The following is an 18,312-nucleotide window of genomic DNA, read 5'->3' as shown; positions in this document are numbered from 1 at the left end:
ACAAAAGTGCATACTATCCTGTTATTCATCAGCTGAATGGATGACATTATGAAAGAAAGTGGCATTAAACTCAATATCAAAATTGCAGATGTTAATTTCAGCTGTTTACTTTATGCATATAATGTTATACTCCTAAGTAAATCCAGTAGAACCATTAGGGATTTCTAAACTAAAATGAATAATCAATGTGACAAATTTCATATTAAAATCAGCAGCAAAAAACAGACTATGAAAATAGGTATGAACATTGAAAACACCAGCTGTCATCTATGGGAAATCTGTAGAAACATTTCAGCTATTTAAGCACATTTGTTTGTGAAGATTGCAAATTAAATATGGAAATAGACAATAGAATTAGCATAGTTGTGTGTCAAGTGAGTAAATTTTTATGAATAAAAGAGATTAATCAAAATACTAAAGTACCTATATACAAGACAGTCTTCAAACCCATTTTCATATATGATAAGAGAGCTGGGTTAGAAATAAAATTCTTAATCAAAGAATGGGAGACCACAGATATGAGAGTTGGAATATTATTGGAGTGAACAGTGGCATCAATGGCTGAATCATGTTAATAATTGATGGAAGGAACTTGACATCATCATTAGCATTCAAGAATGTGTGAGCAGAGCAAATCTCAGGTGGTATGGTCACTTAAAAAACTTAAGAAAGATTAGAGAAAAACAAGGTGTTTGATGCTAGAATGGAGGTAAAAGACCAGGAGAGAGATCAAGATCTAGATGGATTGATACAGTTAGAAGTGCCTTCGTGGGCTGAAATATAAGAACTGACAGTATTGGAGTGTGCTAATTTGGGGTTAAATTTTTGATAGAAAGTTTACATTTTATGTTTATATACAATTTTTGATTGCTTACAAAGTAAATTCTGATAGGTACATTATAGTATTGTTCAAATTCGTTATCCAACCATAAGAAAACAGTTTGCATGTGAAGTATCTTCACAACTAGGCTACTTCGATGTAGAGACTGTTCACATCAGTTACCTTAGTATCTCATAATGCCCAGTATGCTTCCTTTAGGTATGTGTATACATGTCTGAGAAGTGTTGTAGTATGCAACTGTCACTATCAAGTTCACTCGTGAATAGGAAACTCGATATTCCTTGTGCGAGAGACATTCTCCTGAGTGTTTACTCTGACTGTATGTTGGTCCTCTGTAATTAATTTTCTGATATCACTTACCACAGAAGCCATTAAAAAAAATACAGTAGCATTTGTGGATCCCAACAACTCCCACAAAAATTAGCAAAAAACATGATAAACAATTGAAATTGATAAGAATAAAGATCTACAAGTTGTTCAATTGAGTCACTCAGACTCAGAAAAACATGCAGGTAACTTATTATGTCTGTAGACAAATGTCGGTAGTATCAGAAACAAAGGAGTAGAGTTTATTGCCTTGTTGAATATGTTGAGGACTCAGAGGCAGATATACTAACTGGTATTGAGTATAAAGGATAGAATATTTTTAGGAAGGATATACAGGAAAGAAAGAGATGTGCTGTGCTGCTAATGATATTGAATGATTTGAGTCTAGTTAGGATAAAAAGTTATAAATGGAATACTTGTAACAGTTTTTCATATGGCAGTGAGTTTGAAGCCATCTGGTGTAAGGTGGAGTCTAACAAAATCAAATACATAGTTGGGTGTTGTTACAGACCTGGTTGATTGGTTGCTAGTGATGAGGAAATGCATTACCAAATAAACATGAAGGTATGAAATTAAAGTCACCCATGATACTAATTATTATGGGTGACTTTAACTTTATTATCCAAACATTGATTGGGTAGCAATAAAATCTCACGAGAAGAACAAAACTGAATTTATTGAGCTGGTGCAAGACACTTTCCTCAAGCAGCATGTCAAAGAGTGTTAGATCTGATTAGTGTCAGAGCAGGGTTTTAGTTAGATATGACTGTTCTATCTCCAGTTAGTGACAGTGGTCATTCTGTACTGAGTCGGAAAGTGGCTAAGTTTATGGATGTTCCATTCAGAAAAAGTTATATGCTGAACTACAAAGCAGGAAATTATGAATAACTGAGGAGTATACTAGGTTTTGTCCTATCGTGTCATTTCTAGGTTGACAGGATATCAGTAGTGCATGGGAAGCATTTAAAAAATACTTGAATAATGCAATACATAATGAAAGGAAATTGCTCTGCAAGCTGAAGATAATCCAAAAGAATTCTGTCATTATGCTGAAGTAAAAGAAATAATGACTATGAAAGAATAACTTTACTGAATACAGATGGCATAACAGATGCAGAAGAGATTAAGTGCAAAGGAATTATCACCTCCTCTAACCAAGCTATTTAATTTAAGCCTTGGTACTGGGAAGATGCCAAGGGAGTGGAAAAAGGACAAAATAGTCCCACCGCATAAAAGAGACTCCAAGACAGAAGTTACAAATTATAGGCCAATCAGCATCTCAGGAGTGGTGATTAAAGTATTGGAGAAATTGACAAAAGACAGAATTCAGGACTGGGTGAGTTGGAATATACTTTGTAAGGGACATGGTTTCGTGAAGGGTAGGTCTTGCTTAGTAATTTGCTTACTTTTTATTATAAAGTGACAATGGAGTTGTATCATATATGGGATATGGCTACTCAATGATATTGCTCGACTTTGCAAAAGTATTTGACAAGATTCCACATAGAACTCATCATCATCAAATTCCTGCCATATACCCCCAAGCGGATGTACAGGATATGATAGTACTACATTAAAAATCTACATCATTACTAACTTCCTATCTACCATTTTCCTCCAAATCAGTCTGCTACTTGGCAAGACTCCAACATTATAAGATCTTGTATTTCTATCGTCTAAGGCACTTTTTACTGTATCAATAAACCTATATCTTGGTCTTATTCTGGGTCGTTTTCTGCCAACCTGGCAGAGAACACTTGTTTTGCTAATCTTTCCTCGCCCGTTCTGTTTAAGTGACCATACCACCTTGGATTAGCTCTGCTAACGCATTCCTGGATGCTGACAATGTCAAGTTCATTCCTAATATCCTTGTTTTTAATATGATATTGCCATTGATGATTTCATCTGTTCACACCCCTAATCTTTCTCAGGACTCTCATATCTGCAGTCTCTAGTCTTTGGTCAAGTTTTACTTCTGACCCAGCTCTCAGATCCATAAGTTAAAACTGGTTTGAACACTGTCTTGTATATAGCTAATTTAGTGTTCAGACTAATTTCGCTCTTATTCCATATGAATTTATTCATTTGACTTCCTACCATAGCAGATTTGTTGATTCTGCTGTCTATTTCCATATTTAATTTACCATCTTCACTAAAAATCATGCCTAAGTAGCTGAAATGTTTTACTTGTTCCACAGGTTCTCTATTCACAATGCAGTTGAAAATGTCAACTGCATTGTGAATGGAGAATGCAGTTGACATTTTCAGTGCTTCTGCCTATTTTCATTATCTTTGTCTTGTTTTAACTGACCTTCATACCATATCTATTACAACAGTTATTTGTTGTAATAGATATGTTCAATTTAGTCAGGGAATCTTGCAGACTTGTAGAAGATTTATTTAGAAGTATAACATCATCCACATAAAGCAAAGAGCTGATATTAACATCTCCAATTTTGATATCAGGTTTAATATCACTTTCCTTCATAATGTGATCCATATAGATAATGAATAACAGAGGGGATAATGTACATCCTTGTCTGACACCAGATTTAACGTTAAACCATCTTCCTGTACTTCCTTGAATTCTAACTGCTGACTTGCAACTCAAATAAAGACTATGTATTGCTTGATATAATGCCCCATTGACACCGTATAACTGCAGCGTATTGAATAGCTTCTCTCTTGGCACCTTGTCATATGCCTTTTCCAAATCGACAAAACTTAAATACAGATCTTTGTTGTATTCCCATGCTTTCTCAACTATTTGTCGTAAAGTGAAGATCTGCTCCTGACAGCCTCTATTTGGCCTGAATCCAGCTTGTTCTTCACCAAGCTTTTTCTTCCACAATTCTTTTCAATCATTTCTCAAGTATAATTGCATCAATCTTACCAGGAACACTCAGTAGGAAAATACCTCTGTAATTCTCACATTCAATTTTATTTCTCTTTTTATATGTGGGTACTATGAGAGCTCTACGCGAATCATTGGGAATTCATCCCTCTGTTCAGGCTTTCTGAACTATGCAGTGCAGCCACTGTAAGATTTTTATACCACCACACTTCTGCATTTCTGGTTAAATATCATCTACTCCTGCTGCCTTTCCACATTTTAAGCCTTTGATGGCTTTTTCTACTTTAAGTATGGATATGTATTATTCCTGACTGTATGCCTGTTGAGTGTTTTTTTACCACTGTGCTATCACTTTTTGTTTCATTTAGCAATTTTTCAAAGTAATTACTCCATACTTCAAGAATATCTTTTTCCCCCGTTTTCATATCACCTTTATCATCTCTAACTCTTTTTACAGCAGTCTTTCCTCCATTTCTAAGCTTCTTCTAAAATCTCCAGTATATTTTGCCACTTCTTGATATTTATTTTCTATGTTCTTGCCAAAGTCTTCCCATGACTTTTATTTAGCTAGTTTTACATGGTGTTTAGCTTTCTTACATTTGTCTCTGTATTCTCTCAGAGCACAAGCTGACTTATTTGCCAGGAATTTTTGATATGCTTTCTTCTTTTCCTTCACCGCCTCTTTAACTTCCTGTGTCCACCATGGAGTTCTGATTTTTCTATCCTTGCAGACAACCTCACCACCTGCCTCTCTGGCTGAATCAATCAGTGTTTTCTTCAAGGCTTGCCACTGAATCTCCAAGGTTTGGTTGCTGTTCTCAAACTCTTTCATTTTCTTTTCAATAATCTTTCTGTATTTTAATCTACAGTTCACATCTGAGAGCTGCTCAACTTTTATTCGCTTTAAAACTTTCTTACATGTTATTCTTTTTAATATGAAATTCAGTTTTATCCTGCTCAAGACTAAATAGTGATCACTTCCAATTTCAAATCCTCTGTACACTCTGGTGCCCTGCAGCAGGGAGAAAACATCACTATCAACAATAACATAGTCAATGAGACTTTTCTTATTCCTTGCCTCTTCTCTCCATGTGAATTTGTGCACATTTTTATGTTGTAAAATGATGTTAGTAATGACCATTCCATGTCCTGAAATCCAACAGGTATTTGCCATTATTATTAGCTTTGCTCTTTTCTCCAAATTTTCCCAAAATATTTTTGTATGTCTGACAATCACTTCCTACTCTGCTATTTAGATTCCCAACAAGGACCAACGTTTCCTTTTTCATTGTATCAGTGGCTTTTTCTAAAGTCTCAAAAAATTCCTCTTCTTCTACCTTAGTAGAACTTTCTGTGGGACCATAAGCACAAATAAGTCTCATTGTCCAGTTTCCCCATTCTCATATTTGCCCACATCACTCTACTTGAGACTGACTGCCATTCAAGAAGATTAGCCTCGTATTTAGTTTTGAATACTATGGCTACTCCTTCTTTTCCTTGATTGACATTGCCTGAATATAACATTTTGTATTTATTGCTCAGAAAGATCTCACCAGTTTTGGTCTTTTTTGTTTCAGTCACCCCTATTATGTCGATCTGGTACTTATCTAATTCCTCAGCTAGCTCCATTTCTTTGCCATTCAGGCTGCTTATGTTGATAGTACCGATCTTTAACTCTAGTGATGTTGAGTTGGGGTGTATTTTCAGATTTGTTCCAGTAGCTGACTTTTCGCTGTTTACCCTAGTTCCTTGGTGAAAACAATGGTGGCCTTGTTTAACTGGGGGATGCACCAGCCAGCATAAAATTCTGTCATGTTGTACATCATTTTGAATTTGTTTTAAGCCAATAAGAATACAATTTGGTATTGTATTGTATCCCAAATTGCCAGCCCATCCTCGTTCGTTCAGTATCCAGGTAGATACCTAACAGGGTACACCACGAGAAAGTGAGGATTGGACATTGGTCAAAAGCCCTGGTCAGTTCTCCGCATTCCTTTAAATGCTATGTGGAGGTCTCCTCTCAGTTGTATAGCTTTGACCTTTAAGCACCCCACAAATAGAACTCTATTGCATAAATTGAAGCAGTGGGGATGGATATGAATCTGGTGATTTGAATTAGAGGGTTGCTGATGGACAGATATCAAAGAGTGTGTTGTGGGTGGAGTTGAGAGTCCAGGAGATGGCAAGTGACCATTGGTGGAGCACAGGGTTTAGTACTTGGTCTGCTGTTGTTCAGTTTGTATGAGTGATATAGGAAATGATTGGACAGGAAGTATTCCGTTTGCTGATGATGCTAAACTGGGAAGAGCAATGGTAAATGAAGGTGGTGCAGAGATCCTGCAGGAAGCCTGTCTAGCAGTATGGGTAAAGGAAAATGGCTGCCAATTTAATATGGCCAAGTGTAATGTGATGCACTTTGGGAAGAGATCAGAAGCTGTGTTCTGTATTGATGGAACTGAACTGAACTCCAGGAAACTGATAAGACCAGGGACGTGAGTGTTTTTTTTTTTTTATTATTATTTCTTTTTTATTTTTATGTTGGGCCCATTTATACGAGAATTGGCTTGCCAACCTATAGTACTTTAGTATCGTATATGGATAGTGGGTTAGGAAAGGAGGAACTTGTTAACATTCGATTTGAAAGCCTGTATATTGTATTCCTTGGGAAATACCTCAGGGGAAGACTGTTCCACAGTACAGCAGTAGCAAGGATGATGAAGGAGGAAAAGAAACTTGTTCTGTGGGTTTCAAGGTGTTTTGTGAAGGGGATGTTGGGAGGCAGCTGTACGTGTTCCAATGGGCTTAGTACAGAGTGGGGGAATTATTGATGTTTCAGATGAGAATTTTTCATGAAAATATTTGTAGAATATACAAATTGCAGAGACTAAACGTCTATGTGAAAGTGGGGGGAGTGAATCAGTAAGAGATGGATCATTTATTAGTCTAATTGCTCTCCTCTGTATTGAGTCAAGCATTTTGAGGGAGCTTTTAGGAGCCCCACTCCAAATGTGAGAACAGTATTTGATAGCTGGGCAGATTTGCGATTTGTATAAGGTTAACAGCTATTTTGAAGTGAAGTAACGTCTTGAGTGAAAGAGAAAGCCTAGTTTTTTGGAAGCTGAGGATGCAATGGTTCACGTGTAGCACGTGTTTATGCCAGGAGAGGCCTGATGTCATGGTAATTCCGAGAAGAGAAATTTCATCTTGTCTGGGGATTTGAGTGTTATCAAAACAATACTGGGGGAAAATGGTTCTCTTTTGTGGGAAATAAGACAGAGCTGGGTTTTACTAGTGTTGAAGAGGTTATCTGAGTTCCATTGGAGGATGTTTTGGATGTCTGCATTAAGGGAAGTTGTGGTTGATGTTCTGTGGGTTGAAGTGAGTTGTGTAGGGTGTTAAGTTCTGAATGAAACTAAATTTAAATTAATTCACGTTTCCTACAGACTTAACATGGGTTTGCATTTTGAAACATATATTGATATATCAGATGTACTAAACTTGTAACTTACCAAAAAAATTACTAAATAGAGGATATTTTCATTACTTCATGTTATGATGTAAATATTGTAACTTGTTTAATGTTTAAACTTTGCTGTTTTTGTGTAAATACTTATAAATTGCTGGGAGAAACGATAATCCGATTAAGTGAAAATGGCCAGAATCTAAACACGTGCTACAAGTACGCATGCACCCTTTTAGATAAGCACGCAGTCCCCCCCCCCCCATACACACACCGAAGAGCACGCTAAGATTTCCATGTGTGGCGCTAAGTACCGGGAGACATAGGGGGGCATGGAAAAAGGGGAGGAGAAAAGCGTTGATGTAGAAAGGAATGATGGTGCACGATTTAAAAAGCATAGCAGTGTCTAGCCAGCTCTCTTGTTCTTGTGTTTTTGGAACCTCCTTGTGGCACCTTCTCGTCCCCCCGTTTTCGACGAGGCCGTCAAGACAAAGACTGAGGGAACAGGCTGCGATATCCATGAAAGTTTGCCGGTCAGCAATCAGCCCAGCGGAAGGAAGCCTCCTTATTTCCCCTGGAGATAACTAAACCATGTTGAGCCAGTTGACCAGAGAACAACAAGCACTTACTTTCGGCAGTGGAGATAAGTTCTGCCTGGACCCTCTAAAGAATATTACAGATAAGGTAGAATGAACCAGGAGTCGAGAACGAATGTCCAGTCATGATGTGTGTGATGGTCAAATAGTTCCCCAGCAGATGGTAATGTACAGTTTATGTATTAATAAGTAACTGTGTTTAAAGAAGAAATTCTGTAACTATAGGAAGGACTTTAGAGATTGTTGTCTTTTAAAGTAGAGTAATTATGAGATTTTAGTGAAGGAATTAGAACGGAAGCACGTGGAACTAACTTAGTGATTCAATAAGTAACCATCCTTTAGTATTGAGGTGTAGAGAAGAGCATGATTGATCTTAAAATAGAATGTGGTTATTAGAATTGATTTTCCTTTGTTTTGCATGCTATGATAAAAGTAGAGAGTTTGAATAACTATGCTCATCCTTTAGAATTAGTGGATTAATATATCAGTGTATGTTCATAAAGTGTAAGTGTCTCAATTGAAATTAAATGTTTTCTTCTTTAAGTTTAAATGATGGCTTGCCTGATTTTTTTTTTTCTGTATTGCACTTTCTCATTAAATTCGGACCATAGCAGCAGATAAATAATAGGGAGGCTACAACTGCATAAATAAGTTATAGTGAAATAAGATAGTATGCTAAATTGTGTTCTGATTCCTTGATTCTGCACTCTTTGTTAATCTAGGATTCGGGGTGGCGCAGGATAATAGAAATTTTCCTTGAATCCGAAAAAGGAATCAGATCCAGTATTGAAACAAAGGAATTGGTGTTGACCATTAGCAATTCCTTTGTCTTATAAACACTAGCATCGTTCTTAAGAGTGAATAACGGCCCTGAGAGAATATTGAGATTGATTAAAATATAGAGTAAAACTGACAAATAAAGTAAGGCAAAATAAGAGAAGTTAATTAAAGTATTTGAATTAAGAACAATAATTACAAATGTATCCAGGCATACATTTTACAAACAACTAAAAGGATAAAGATTTTACAAGGGTAAGGAGGTTTTTGAAATGAAAGGGAGGAGTGTAATGTGCTGTCATCTGAAAAACTGTGTATTGGGTTGGAGGGCAACTGAAGTAGGTCATTGATGTATAGAAGGAAGAGGGTCAGTGAGAGAACTGAACCTTGTGGGACCCCAACATTAGTTGGATAGTGGGAGGATAGGGAGCCATCTACCATTACACATAGTGCACATCCAGACTGGAAGCTGGTAATCCATCTGAAGAAGTCCTGAGATAGTCCAAATGATGGAAGTTTGTTTAGTAAGCTTTTGTGCCAGACCCAGTCAAAGGCTTTAGAGATATCAAGTGCAACTACTTGGGATTTGCCAAATTTTTCCATGGTATATGTCCAGAGATGGGTGATATATGAGAGCAGGTCACCTGTTGATCGGCATCACCGGAATCCGTACTGGTGGTTGCTTAATAGCTGGGTACCTTCAAGGTAGATTAGTAGTTGAGAATTGATGGTTTTCTCCATCACTTTAGATAGGATTGAGGTGAGTGAGTGAGATAGGGCAGTAGTTAGATGGCTGTGATTTGTCTCCCTTTTTGGGAATGGGTTGAATATAGGTCAATTTCCAGGCTTTGGGATATATACACCAGTGGAGTAAGATAGTGTGTACAGATGGCATAGGATAGGAGTCAGTTCTGCTGCACAGACCTTTGGGACAATTGTAGGAATTCCATCAGGGCCAGGGGCTTTATTTGTGTCTAATTTTAACAACAGGTTTGTTGTGATCTCTTTCTGGCAAAAGGATACAGGGGGCATTGTATGTTGGGCAGTTGGAATGACTGGGGGGGGGGGGGCATTTGCCATTGTCGGTTATGAGTGTGAACAGCACATCAGATTACGTGATTGTTGAAGAACACTAATAAGCAGGGATAGAGAGGTTATTGTTCCCCTATATAAAGCTTTAACAAGACCACATCTGGACTCCAGGATTCCGTGGGGATGAAGAAGTTGTGGAGAGGATCTAGAGGTGAGTGACAAGTGTTGTGGCTGGTCTGTGGAGTATTCCCTATGAGAATAGATTGAGGGTCTGTAGGCTTCAAATATTAACTGATAGGAGGAAAAGAGGAGACATGATTGAAGCATTTAAGTTATTAAAGTGGTTTTATAGGATTGATGCCAAAGACTTTTTTTTCAGTACATGGTAAGAAGGGAGAGAACAAAGGATCACCAGTGAAGTTGTATAAGAGTGTAGTTAGTATGAGTGTTGGGACTAGGTTTTTTTTGCTTGGAGTCTGCTGAATAGGTGGAATGAGTTGCCAGAGGTGGTCGGTGCTTCATCAGTGGTGAATGAGTTTAAGGAGAGGTATGATAGGTATTATGTGAATAATGGCTAGTGTGTGAATAATAGATCTCTCACGATGAGGCTTCTGAATCCATGGCGATACCTGTCTAATAATAATATCCTGTACCTCTCATATCAGGAATTTGATGATAATCGTGTATGTTCCTGAAATATGAACTTTCATTTCATGCATTGTGGAATGTTTGGCAGAAGCTTCAAGGTATTGTGACCTTCACTCAAACTTTCACTGTTTATAACATTTTACAAATTGCTTGTGCTTTTTTTAAATGTGATATGCTCATCATTTTCAGATATGTAGGAAAACATTTTGCTTGTATAAAAAGAAGCTAAATAGGAATGTAGCAAACTAAATCTGACTTTGTTGAATAATTTTTTTTTTGTTTGAAAGATAAATAATCTTTTTCCTAATAGATAGAATATTTTTTTACATAGCAGTCTAATATTGCTATTTATTTTACATAAGTTTTTTTTTTCCTTTTATTATGCTAATTATACTTTAACATTTCTACTAGTTCATTGCTAAAAGAATTACCAATTTATATTATTTTTTAGTTTTATTTTGTTCTTTTAAACCTAGTTAATAGGACTGATTTATGGACTTACAGGAGAACTAGCTCCAGCTATTAGTGCAACTCTGAATATTTCTGGCAGATTAGTGGATTTTGTTGTAACTCATATGGGTAATGAAGGTGATAAATTAGATAGGTTGCTGCAAACAGAATATTTGTCTGGACTACTGAAAAACTGGTGAGCATATAGGAACAAGATCTCCTAATATACACAGTGGCAAAAGTGGAACGCATTTTAATTTATTATTATTTTTTAGATTTAATAGTTCATGATATAATTTACTACGTAAAAAGTATATTAAATACTCTATGCTAATATTTTTTATTTGATATACTGTAATGTTATGAACATTTCAGAGTATGTTTTAATTAAAAAAAATGATAACAATAACACGTTACCATTTACTTGTTATTATTAACTGTGAAAGTTTTGTGACTGATGTGAAAAAGAAAGAAAAAAGTATTAAATTCCCTCTAATTTAGATTTTCCCAAAATTAAGTTGTAGTTTTGTTTAAGAAAAAAAAAAATATACATCATCATCTTCATACCTCCAATGGAATTAAAGACTCATTGTGGAAGGTCCATATGTTACTCACACACAGAACTCATAATGCCGTGTTTTAAATAAATACATTTACATTCTCAGGAATGCATTCTAATCATTCACCACTTTTGATGAAAAAATCCTACTTCTTTTTGCTCACATCCTCCTTATGCAGATTCCAGGGATAACCTCTTGTTCTCTCACCATTCTGTGAAAAACCTTTTCAGCATTAATCTGATAAAATATGTCTATTATATCTCCTATCCATTAGTCATAGCCTTTCTTCATATTTAGCATTCCAGAGACTAGAAACCACCTTAGTCAGTCGTCTCTTAACCCTTTTCAATTCTCTTAATCCTTAATCCTTCTTAACCCTTTCAATTTTCTTCACCTTTTGAAAACAGGTGACCAAATCTGTGCATAGTAGTCCATGTGTAACCTCTCAGGGCCTTATACAGTGGAACCATAATCTCCTACAAGTCAGTGTGCTCTGCATCATTGCAGAGTCATTGTCATGTCTTCACAATTTTAGTAGTGTGTCCTTTAACTTTTAAGTCCCTATCTACCATCATTCCCAAGATCTATCTTTTCCACTTCATCCAGTATATCTACCAATTATATTCTCACATCCAATCATTGATTTACAGATTTTAAAAACCTCATACTTTGCAACATTTATCTAACCCATGCCTATCCACTCAATCTATTCAAGTCCTCCTGTAAGGCCACAACTTTTTGTTCTACTTCTTATAGTTCTTCCCAACTTTGCATCATCTGCAAACAACTGAATATCTCCCATTCAAACCCTCCCCAATATCATTAACATACAAGTTAAACAGCAATGACCCTTGAAGCATGCTACTAGTGAATTTCCTCTTCCGAGATATTGTTCCCTATACATAACTTGTTGATACCTGTCAGATAAACAAATCTTCAATCCAGTGCACTAATCTGTTATCAACCCCCATTATCAGCTTATGTGGCAATCTGCCAAAAGCCTTTGTAAAAATCTAAGTATTTCACTATGTATGCATCTTCCTTGTCAGATACACATGTCACCTTATTGTAATAAGTAAGCAGATTACTAAACCATGACTTTTCTTTAAAAAAAATCCTTGCTCTCCATTAAAGAGAATGCCACTGTTGTCAACCCAATTCTGGATCTTGGTCCTCATAACTTCTCTAATACATTTAACCACAACACTTGACACACAGATTAGTGTACAGAGCAGTAATTTGAAACTAGTCTTGTCACCTCCCTTATGAAGCAGTAAATCTTGCCTTCCTTCTGCTCCTTTGAAACTTGGCTCAGTGTAAGACTGATATTAAACAAGTACTTCTAGGCAAACACAAGATGATATATCATCAAGTTTTCTCAGTTTCCCATATATCTCCTGGTCAGAGGAGGACTCCTCCTCCTCTCTTTCCACTGCACTCAGACTTCTGTTTCTATATTCATTATAATTAATGAGTAATACTAAATTTTAATGCAACTAAGGATCATACCACAAGTATTGTTTTTCTTTCAGCATTTAAAATTATTTATATTAAAAAAAAATATTAGTTTCTCTTTAAGTCTTAATCAAAATGAAATTGCTTTGAAGATTATTTTATATTTTAATTATTACTCTTCAGATAAAATAATTAAGTAGGTGAATCTTAGTAATGTTTGATTAACATTCATGTTGTTTTTATTATTATTATATTAGTACTAACCCTGTAGTATTTTTGGGATATCTAACTTCTTCTCCTGGAAGTAACAACTATTTCCGCTTGATCCAAAAAGGACATGTAAAAGATATTGATGCAACAGATATGGATCGCTGGTGTGAATATATCATGTATAGAGACCTCATAAGGTGAATATATTATATTTGTTTTTGATCACTTTAGAATACAGTAACATTTTCCATTTTGATTATTAATATATAGCTTGTAGTGAACTTCATCTGATTGAGATGATTATAGATATTATCCTTTGGAATGGGGGAAGCTAAAGTGTTTAGTAAAATGATAGAACAACTTGCATTATGATTTACTTTGGAATGAGTTCAAAATTGATCACATACATTATCAGAGCATTTCAAAGAAAATTCAATTTCTGGTTTTGAAATGCTAGCAAATAAGCTATTTTATTTGTATTTAATTTACAGTATGCAATAATTTATATATAAATTTTACTACTTTATTTTTTTATATAAAAATCTATATCCTGTTATATAGTACAATTACATATAAAGTTCTATTTTGTTTCAGTATTGAGGTTTATTTAAAATATTTATAAAATATGCTTGATGATATAAACATATCATAAATGTTATGTAATAAATATATTCTGAACAATGAGGTGAAATAGCTACAATCTTAAATATGTTTTGTGTAAAAATTTTCCTGCTTGCATCTAAGAAGAGAAATGTATTGTTTATTATGGATCAATGCATTACATTGATTTTGAAACTATTGTATATTTTAGGCTTGGATATGCTCGGTTATCTCATGGAGGTCTAAGTGATACAGAATTACAACTAGCCAAATTTTTTATTCCTGAGGATTCAAAAAACTCTGAAGATTACAATTTTATGACTACAAATGACAGTGAAGTCAGTGCAAAAATCATATTTAATCCAGAGTAAGTTTCCTTACAGTAACTTAACCCTGGGTAAATTTTATGCTTTTAATGTATATTCATTAAAAATTGTAAACAATATCATATGCTAATTGTAAGCACAATTTTATAATTCTGTGAGATCTAGAAACCTCAGAAATTAAGGGATGTTGAATAACAGGAAATTTCAAATTTTCACTGAAATAACACTTTTTTTTTTTTTTTTTAAGGTGACTCCCATCTATGAAAGATTATAAACTAATAGTATGATAGTACTGTGGGTGGGCTGTGATTTTTTTTAATTTTAATTTTTTATTTATTCTTTTAAATTGGGCATGGGCAACCTTTCCTAGTTCGGGGCCAAATTATCATTCTATCTCCGAGTCAAGGGCGGACCAAATTATTAAATAAAATAAATTAATAGTAAATGAATTAAAACACATTGCTACTTCATATTTCATTTATTTATAATATAATGCTTTGGTATAAAGCTCTACATAAATTTTATAATATAATGAACGACATAACAATTTAATGTGAAGATTCGTATTGTACTTGAACTACGAAACTATCAATATTGACGTTAATATTACTTAAGGATAATCGCATAGAATTTTCGAGGTTTTCGTCCGTTATTCTTGTCTGAATTTTTGATTTATTGTATTTCATCCTTGAAAAAAACTGTTCACACATATATGTGCTGCCGAAAAGACAAATGATTTTTCTTGAAAAGGCACTTAAATTTGTATATTTTTCTTTCACCAAATAAAATTTATAAAAATCCGTCAAAGCAATGTTGTTAAATTGTGATTTTAGCACTAAATCCGCCTGAAGCTCAATAAGTTCCATCTGTAAGTTTTCTGGCACATTATTTACATCAGCATCCATCGGACGAGCAAATATAGTGAATGTGGAGTCTTTGTTTTTGAAGTCGGCAAACCTTGTATCAAATTGCTCATCAGTGCCTTCAGTTCATCTCCACAACAATTATAAGGGATATTTTTATGAGTTGCTAGAGTATGAAAATGATAACAATTTTTAGCTCTGATCTGACTTTCCAACAATCTTAGTTTATTACAAAAAGCTTTGACATGTCCATGCAGTTCATGAACCAATTGTCCTTGTTTTTGCAATTTAAGATACAGTTTGTTGAGGTATCCGGTGACATCTACAAGGAATGCTAAATCACACACCCACTCATCATCTTTTACTTGGTTAATTGTGTTTCCTTTTATGTCCATAAAATCTGCAATGTCTTGTCTCAGAGCATAAAATCGTTTTAACATTTTACCTTTACTCAACCACCTCACTTCACAATAATAAGACACATCTTCATAATCCAAAAATAGGTCTGCCAAATACTCCTTAAATTGGAGGTGATTAAGTGCACGTGACTTAATAAAATTAATACTGGCTACTACGACTTCCATAACATTTGTGAATTTAATCGATTTTGCACACAGACTTTGTTGGTGGATAATGCAGTGAAAATTTGTTAAATTTTCTGGGTGGATCTGTAGTTCTATTGCTCTTTCATGAACTATTCCAATAAATCCCTTCTGTGCACCAACCATTGCTGGGGCTCCATCAGTGCATATGCCAGATAGTGAATTCCATTTAAGCCCAAATCTCTCGAAGACTGTGTTGACTGTTTCAAATATATCTTCACCGGTAGTTGTTCCTTTTAACGGCCGAAGTGCCAATAATTCTTCTGTGATGTTGAAATCTGCATCAACTCCTTGAATAAATATTGCTGGCTGTGTTGTACCGGTGGCATCAGTGCTGTCATCCAAAGCAATTGAAAATGCTTCCAATCTAGCAATCTTCTCTTTTAAACTTTTTTTGATATCATCAGCCATAATTTCTATCCGTCGGACAACAGTACAGCTCGACAAACGAATATTCTTGAAGTCTTTTTTCTTTTCAGGACATATTATACTTGCAACATCCAGCAGACATTCTTTGATAAATTCTCCTTCACCAAATGACTTAGAATGCTTAGTGATTTTTTTGCTTACCAGAAAGCTGGCTTTGACAATGTTGTGGTGTTGTGTTCTTTGCTTGTTTAACATTTGCTGCTGGGTATCCAAGTTCTTCAACTTCTGTATTTCATCTTTTCGTAGTTGTCCATCAATTTTTGGGTGATTCGCATGTCTCGAAGTAAAGTGTCTCTTCAAGTTGTATTCTTTGTTGACAGATACAGATTTATTGCACAGCAAACATACAGGCAAACCTTTATTCAGAATAAAATAATAATCCTCTGTCCAGTTGTCTTGAAATTTACTATTCTGTGCATCTACTTTTCTTTTTTTTCGCAATAATCCCTGACATTGTCCCAAATTTATAAGCGATATTCAGAACTGTCAAACAAAACTGTCTTCTACACCGCAGGCGCTGAACAGAACACAACATCAACGCAGGCACCGAACAGAACATAACATCAATGCAGGCACTGAACAAAGCACAACACCAACGCAAGTACCGAACTGACATGTTGTAACACGTTCACACACACACACACACACCGCTAGTCAAAGTGAGAAAGAGACCTTGGTTGGAGAAAACATAGTGTGTTTTGCGCAAGTCATATGACGTCAGTTTAATGTGAGTTAGTAGAACACACCATGTTTTCTCCCACCATAAATCAGATAAACTTCGCTGAAATAGATTAGGGCTGGATCAAAAGAAGTAGAGGGCCGGGGGTTGCCCATATGTGTTTTAAACAATTCAAACACACGCTGTTCTAGAGACTAAACAAACTTTTTAAGTCACTTCAGGTCTCTAGTAAGGCAGTCTCTCGCACTGGTAATGAAATTCATCTCCCACCTAAAGACATCCATCTCCATGTTAGGATTTGATTCTGTTGGCTGGAGAGCAAGTATCCTAACAACTTGACCAACTTTTGTATATATGGCACAAAAAGAACAACACTGAACTTCGACAGTCCCTTGAATACACTCGCTAAGAGATATGCCATTCGACTGCATGCACGTTAATAGAAGACCATGTGTAGTCTATGCCAGAGCTTGACAATCTTTTTAATATGAAGAGCGCAATATAAAATTCAAAAATTATGGAGGGCTCATGACAGGCATTTTTTCTCTCATTTCAGGCTTTGAGATTCTATGATTAGTTGTTTTTAAGAAAAAATGAAATTTCAAATTTTAACATTCTTTTATTTAACTCACTTTTACAACATATTTTTGTAATATATGAATGAATATAAAATACCATAAAAAATAAAATAATAAATGAATACAAAAAATATAAATTTAACAGGATTTAATGAGAAACCTGGCTTTGTACATCATCTGCTAATTTTTTATAATCAAGCATGTAGTTCAAAGTACCTGCTCTTAAAAAATTATCCAAATGTGAGTCTGTAAGTTTAGATTGATAATTTGATTTCAAATATGCCATATTTGAAAACAGGGTCTTGCAGTTGTATGTAGTTGCACAATATGAATAAATTTTTAATGAGCATTTTCTCAGAATAGGAAAAGTATTTCCATCTACTAACTTCCAGAACATTTTATCATCATGATGAGCTTTTCCATTATAAAGGGTTAAAAATATCTTTGTAAACAAAGTATTTTATATTTGCACTGATAGCGGGAGTGATTCAACATGCACGTATACTAAAAAACAAAGAGTTCTAACAACTAAATTAAGGGGATAAAAATCCCTTATTATTTTACAGCCAGTATGTGAAACTCTAAGATCGAAAACTACGACCTAAGAGTTTCATGCCGACGAACTATCGGCGAATCCAAGCATAAGTGACCACCTGGTAGTACCACACCAAGGCAACTCGAAGCAAAGGTGGAGCAAACTCCCTCACTATCCTTGATATTTTCTCATAATGTAAAAACACACAGCTCCTAGGAGATGTAATACTGCTTTACGTTATGAGGAGAGGTCACTACCCAGACCGGTTTCAACCATTTTTTTGAGGTCTCATCAGTGAGGTAAGTTCTTTTATATATATATATATATATATATAATAATAAGGGATTTTTATCCCCTTAATTTGATTAACTTCGCCAGAAAAAAATAGCCGTTTGGCTTTTCATCTGGGTTCTAACAACGTTTAGAAGTGGTGTGAAGAGCAAGTGCATTGATAATTAGATGACATAAACAACTCAAACTACTTATGATC

The 18,312-nt window shown here is 35.1% G+C and overlaps 1 protein-coding gene across 5 annotated transcripts in view; it reads left to right on the top strand.

The window, feature by feature from the left end:
* Positions 1–18,312, top strand: part of LOC150104866 (PGAP2-interacting protein-like) — a 227,525-nt gene that overhangs the window by 194,973 nt on the left and 14,240 nt on the right. For 4 of the 5 annotated variants that reach the window (XM_090395376.1, XM_090395378.1, XM_090395380.1 and 1 more), the window contains 3 exons: positions 11,040–11,181; positions 13,258–13,407; positions 14,022–14,177. In XM_090395376.1, coding sequence (XP_090251502.1) covers positions 11,040–11,181; positions 13,258–13,407; positions 14,022–14,177 — 448 coding nt within the window. The remainder of the gene's footprint in view (positions 1–11,039; positions 11,182–13,257; positions 13,408–14,021; positions 14,178–18,312) is intronic. The other variant, XM_090395379.1, reaches the window with a different exon arrangement.

This window comes from Typopeltis vanoorti, chromosome 7, assembly GCF_054136105.1.
Source record: "Typopeltis vanoorti isolate ZY-2024b chromosome 7, IOZ_Tvanoo_1.0, whole genome shotgun sequence".
Classification (NCBI taxonomy): Eukaryota; Metazoa; Arthropoda; class Arachnida; order Uropygi; family Thelyphonidae; genus Typopeltis; species Typopeltis vanoorti.
Note: the sequence above shows the minus strand (reverse complement) of the source record. Positions and strands in the feature narration are given on the sequence as shown.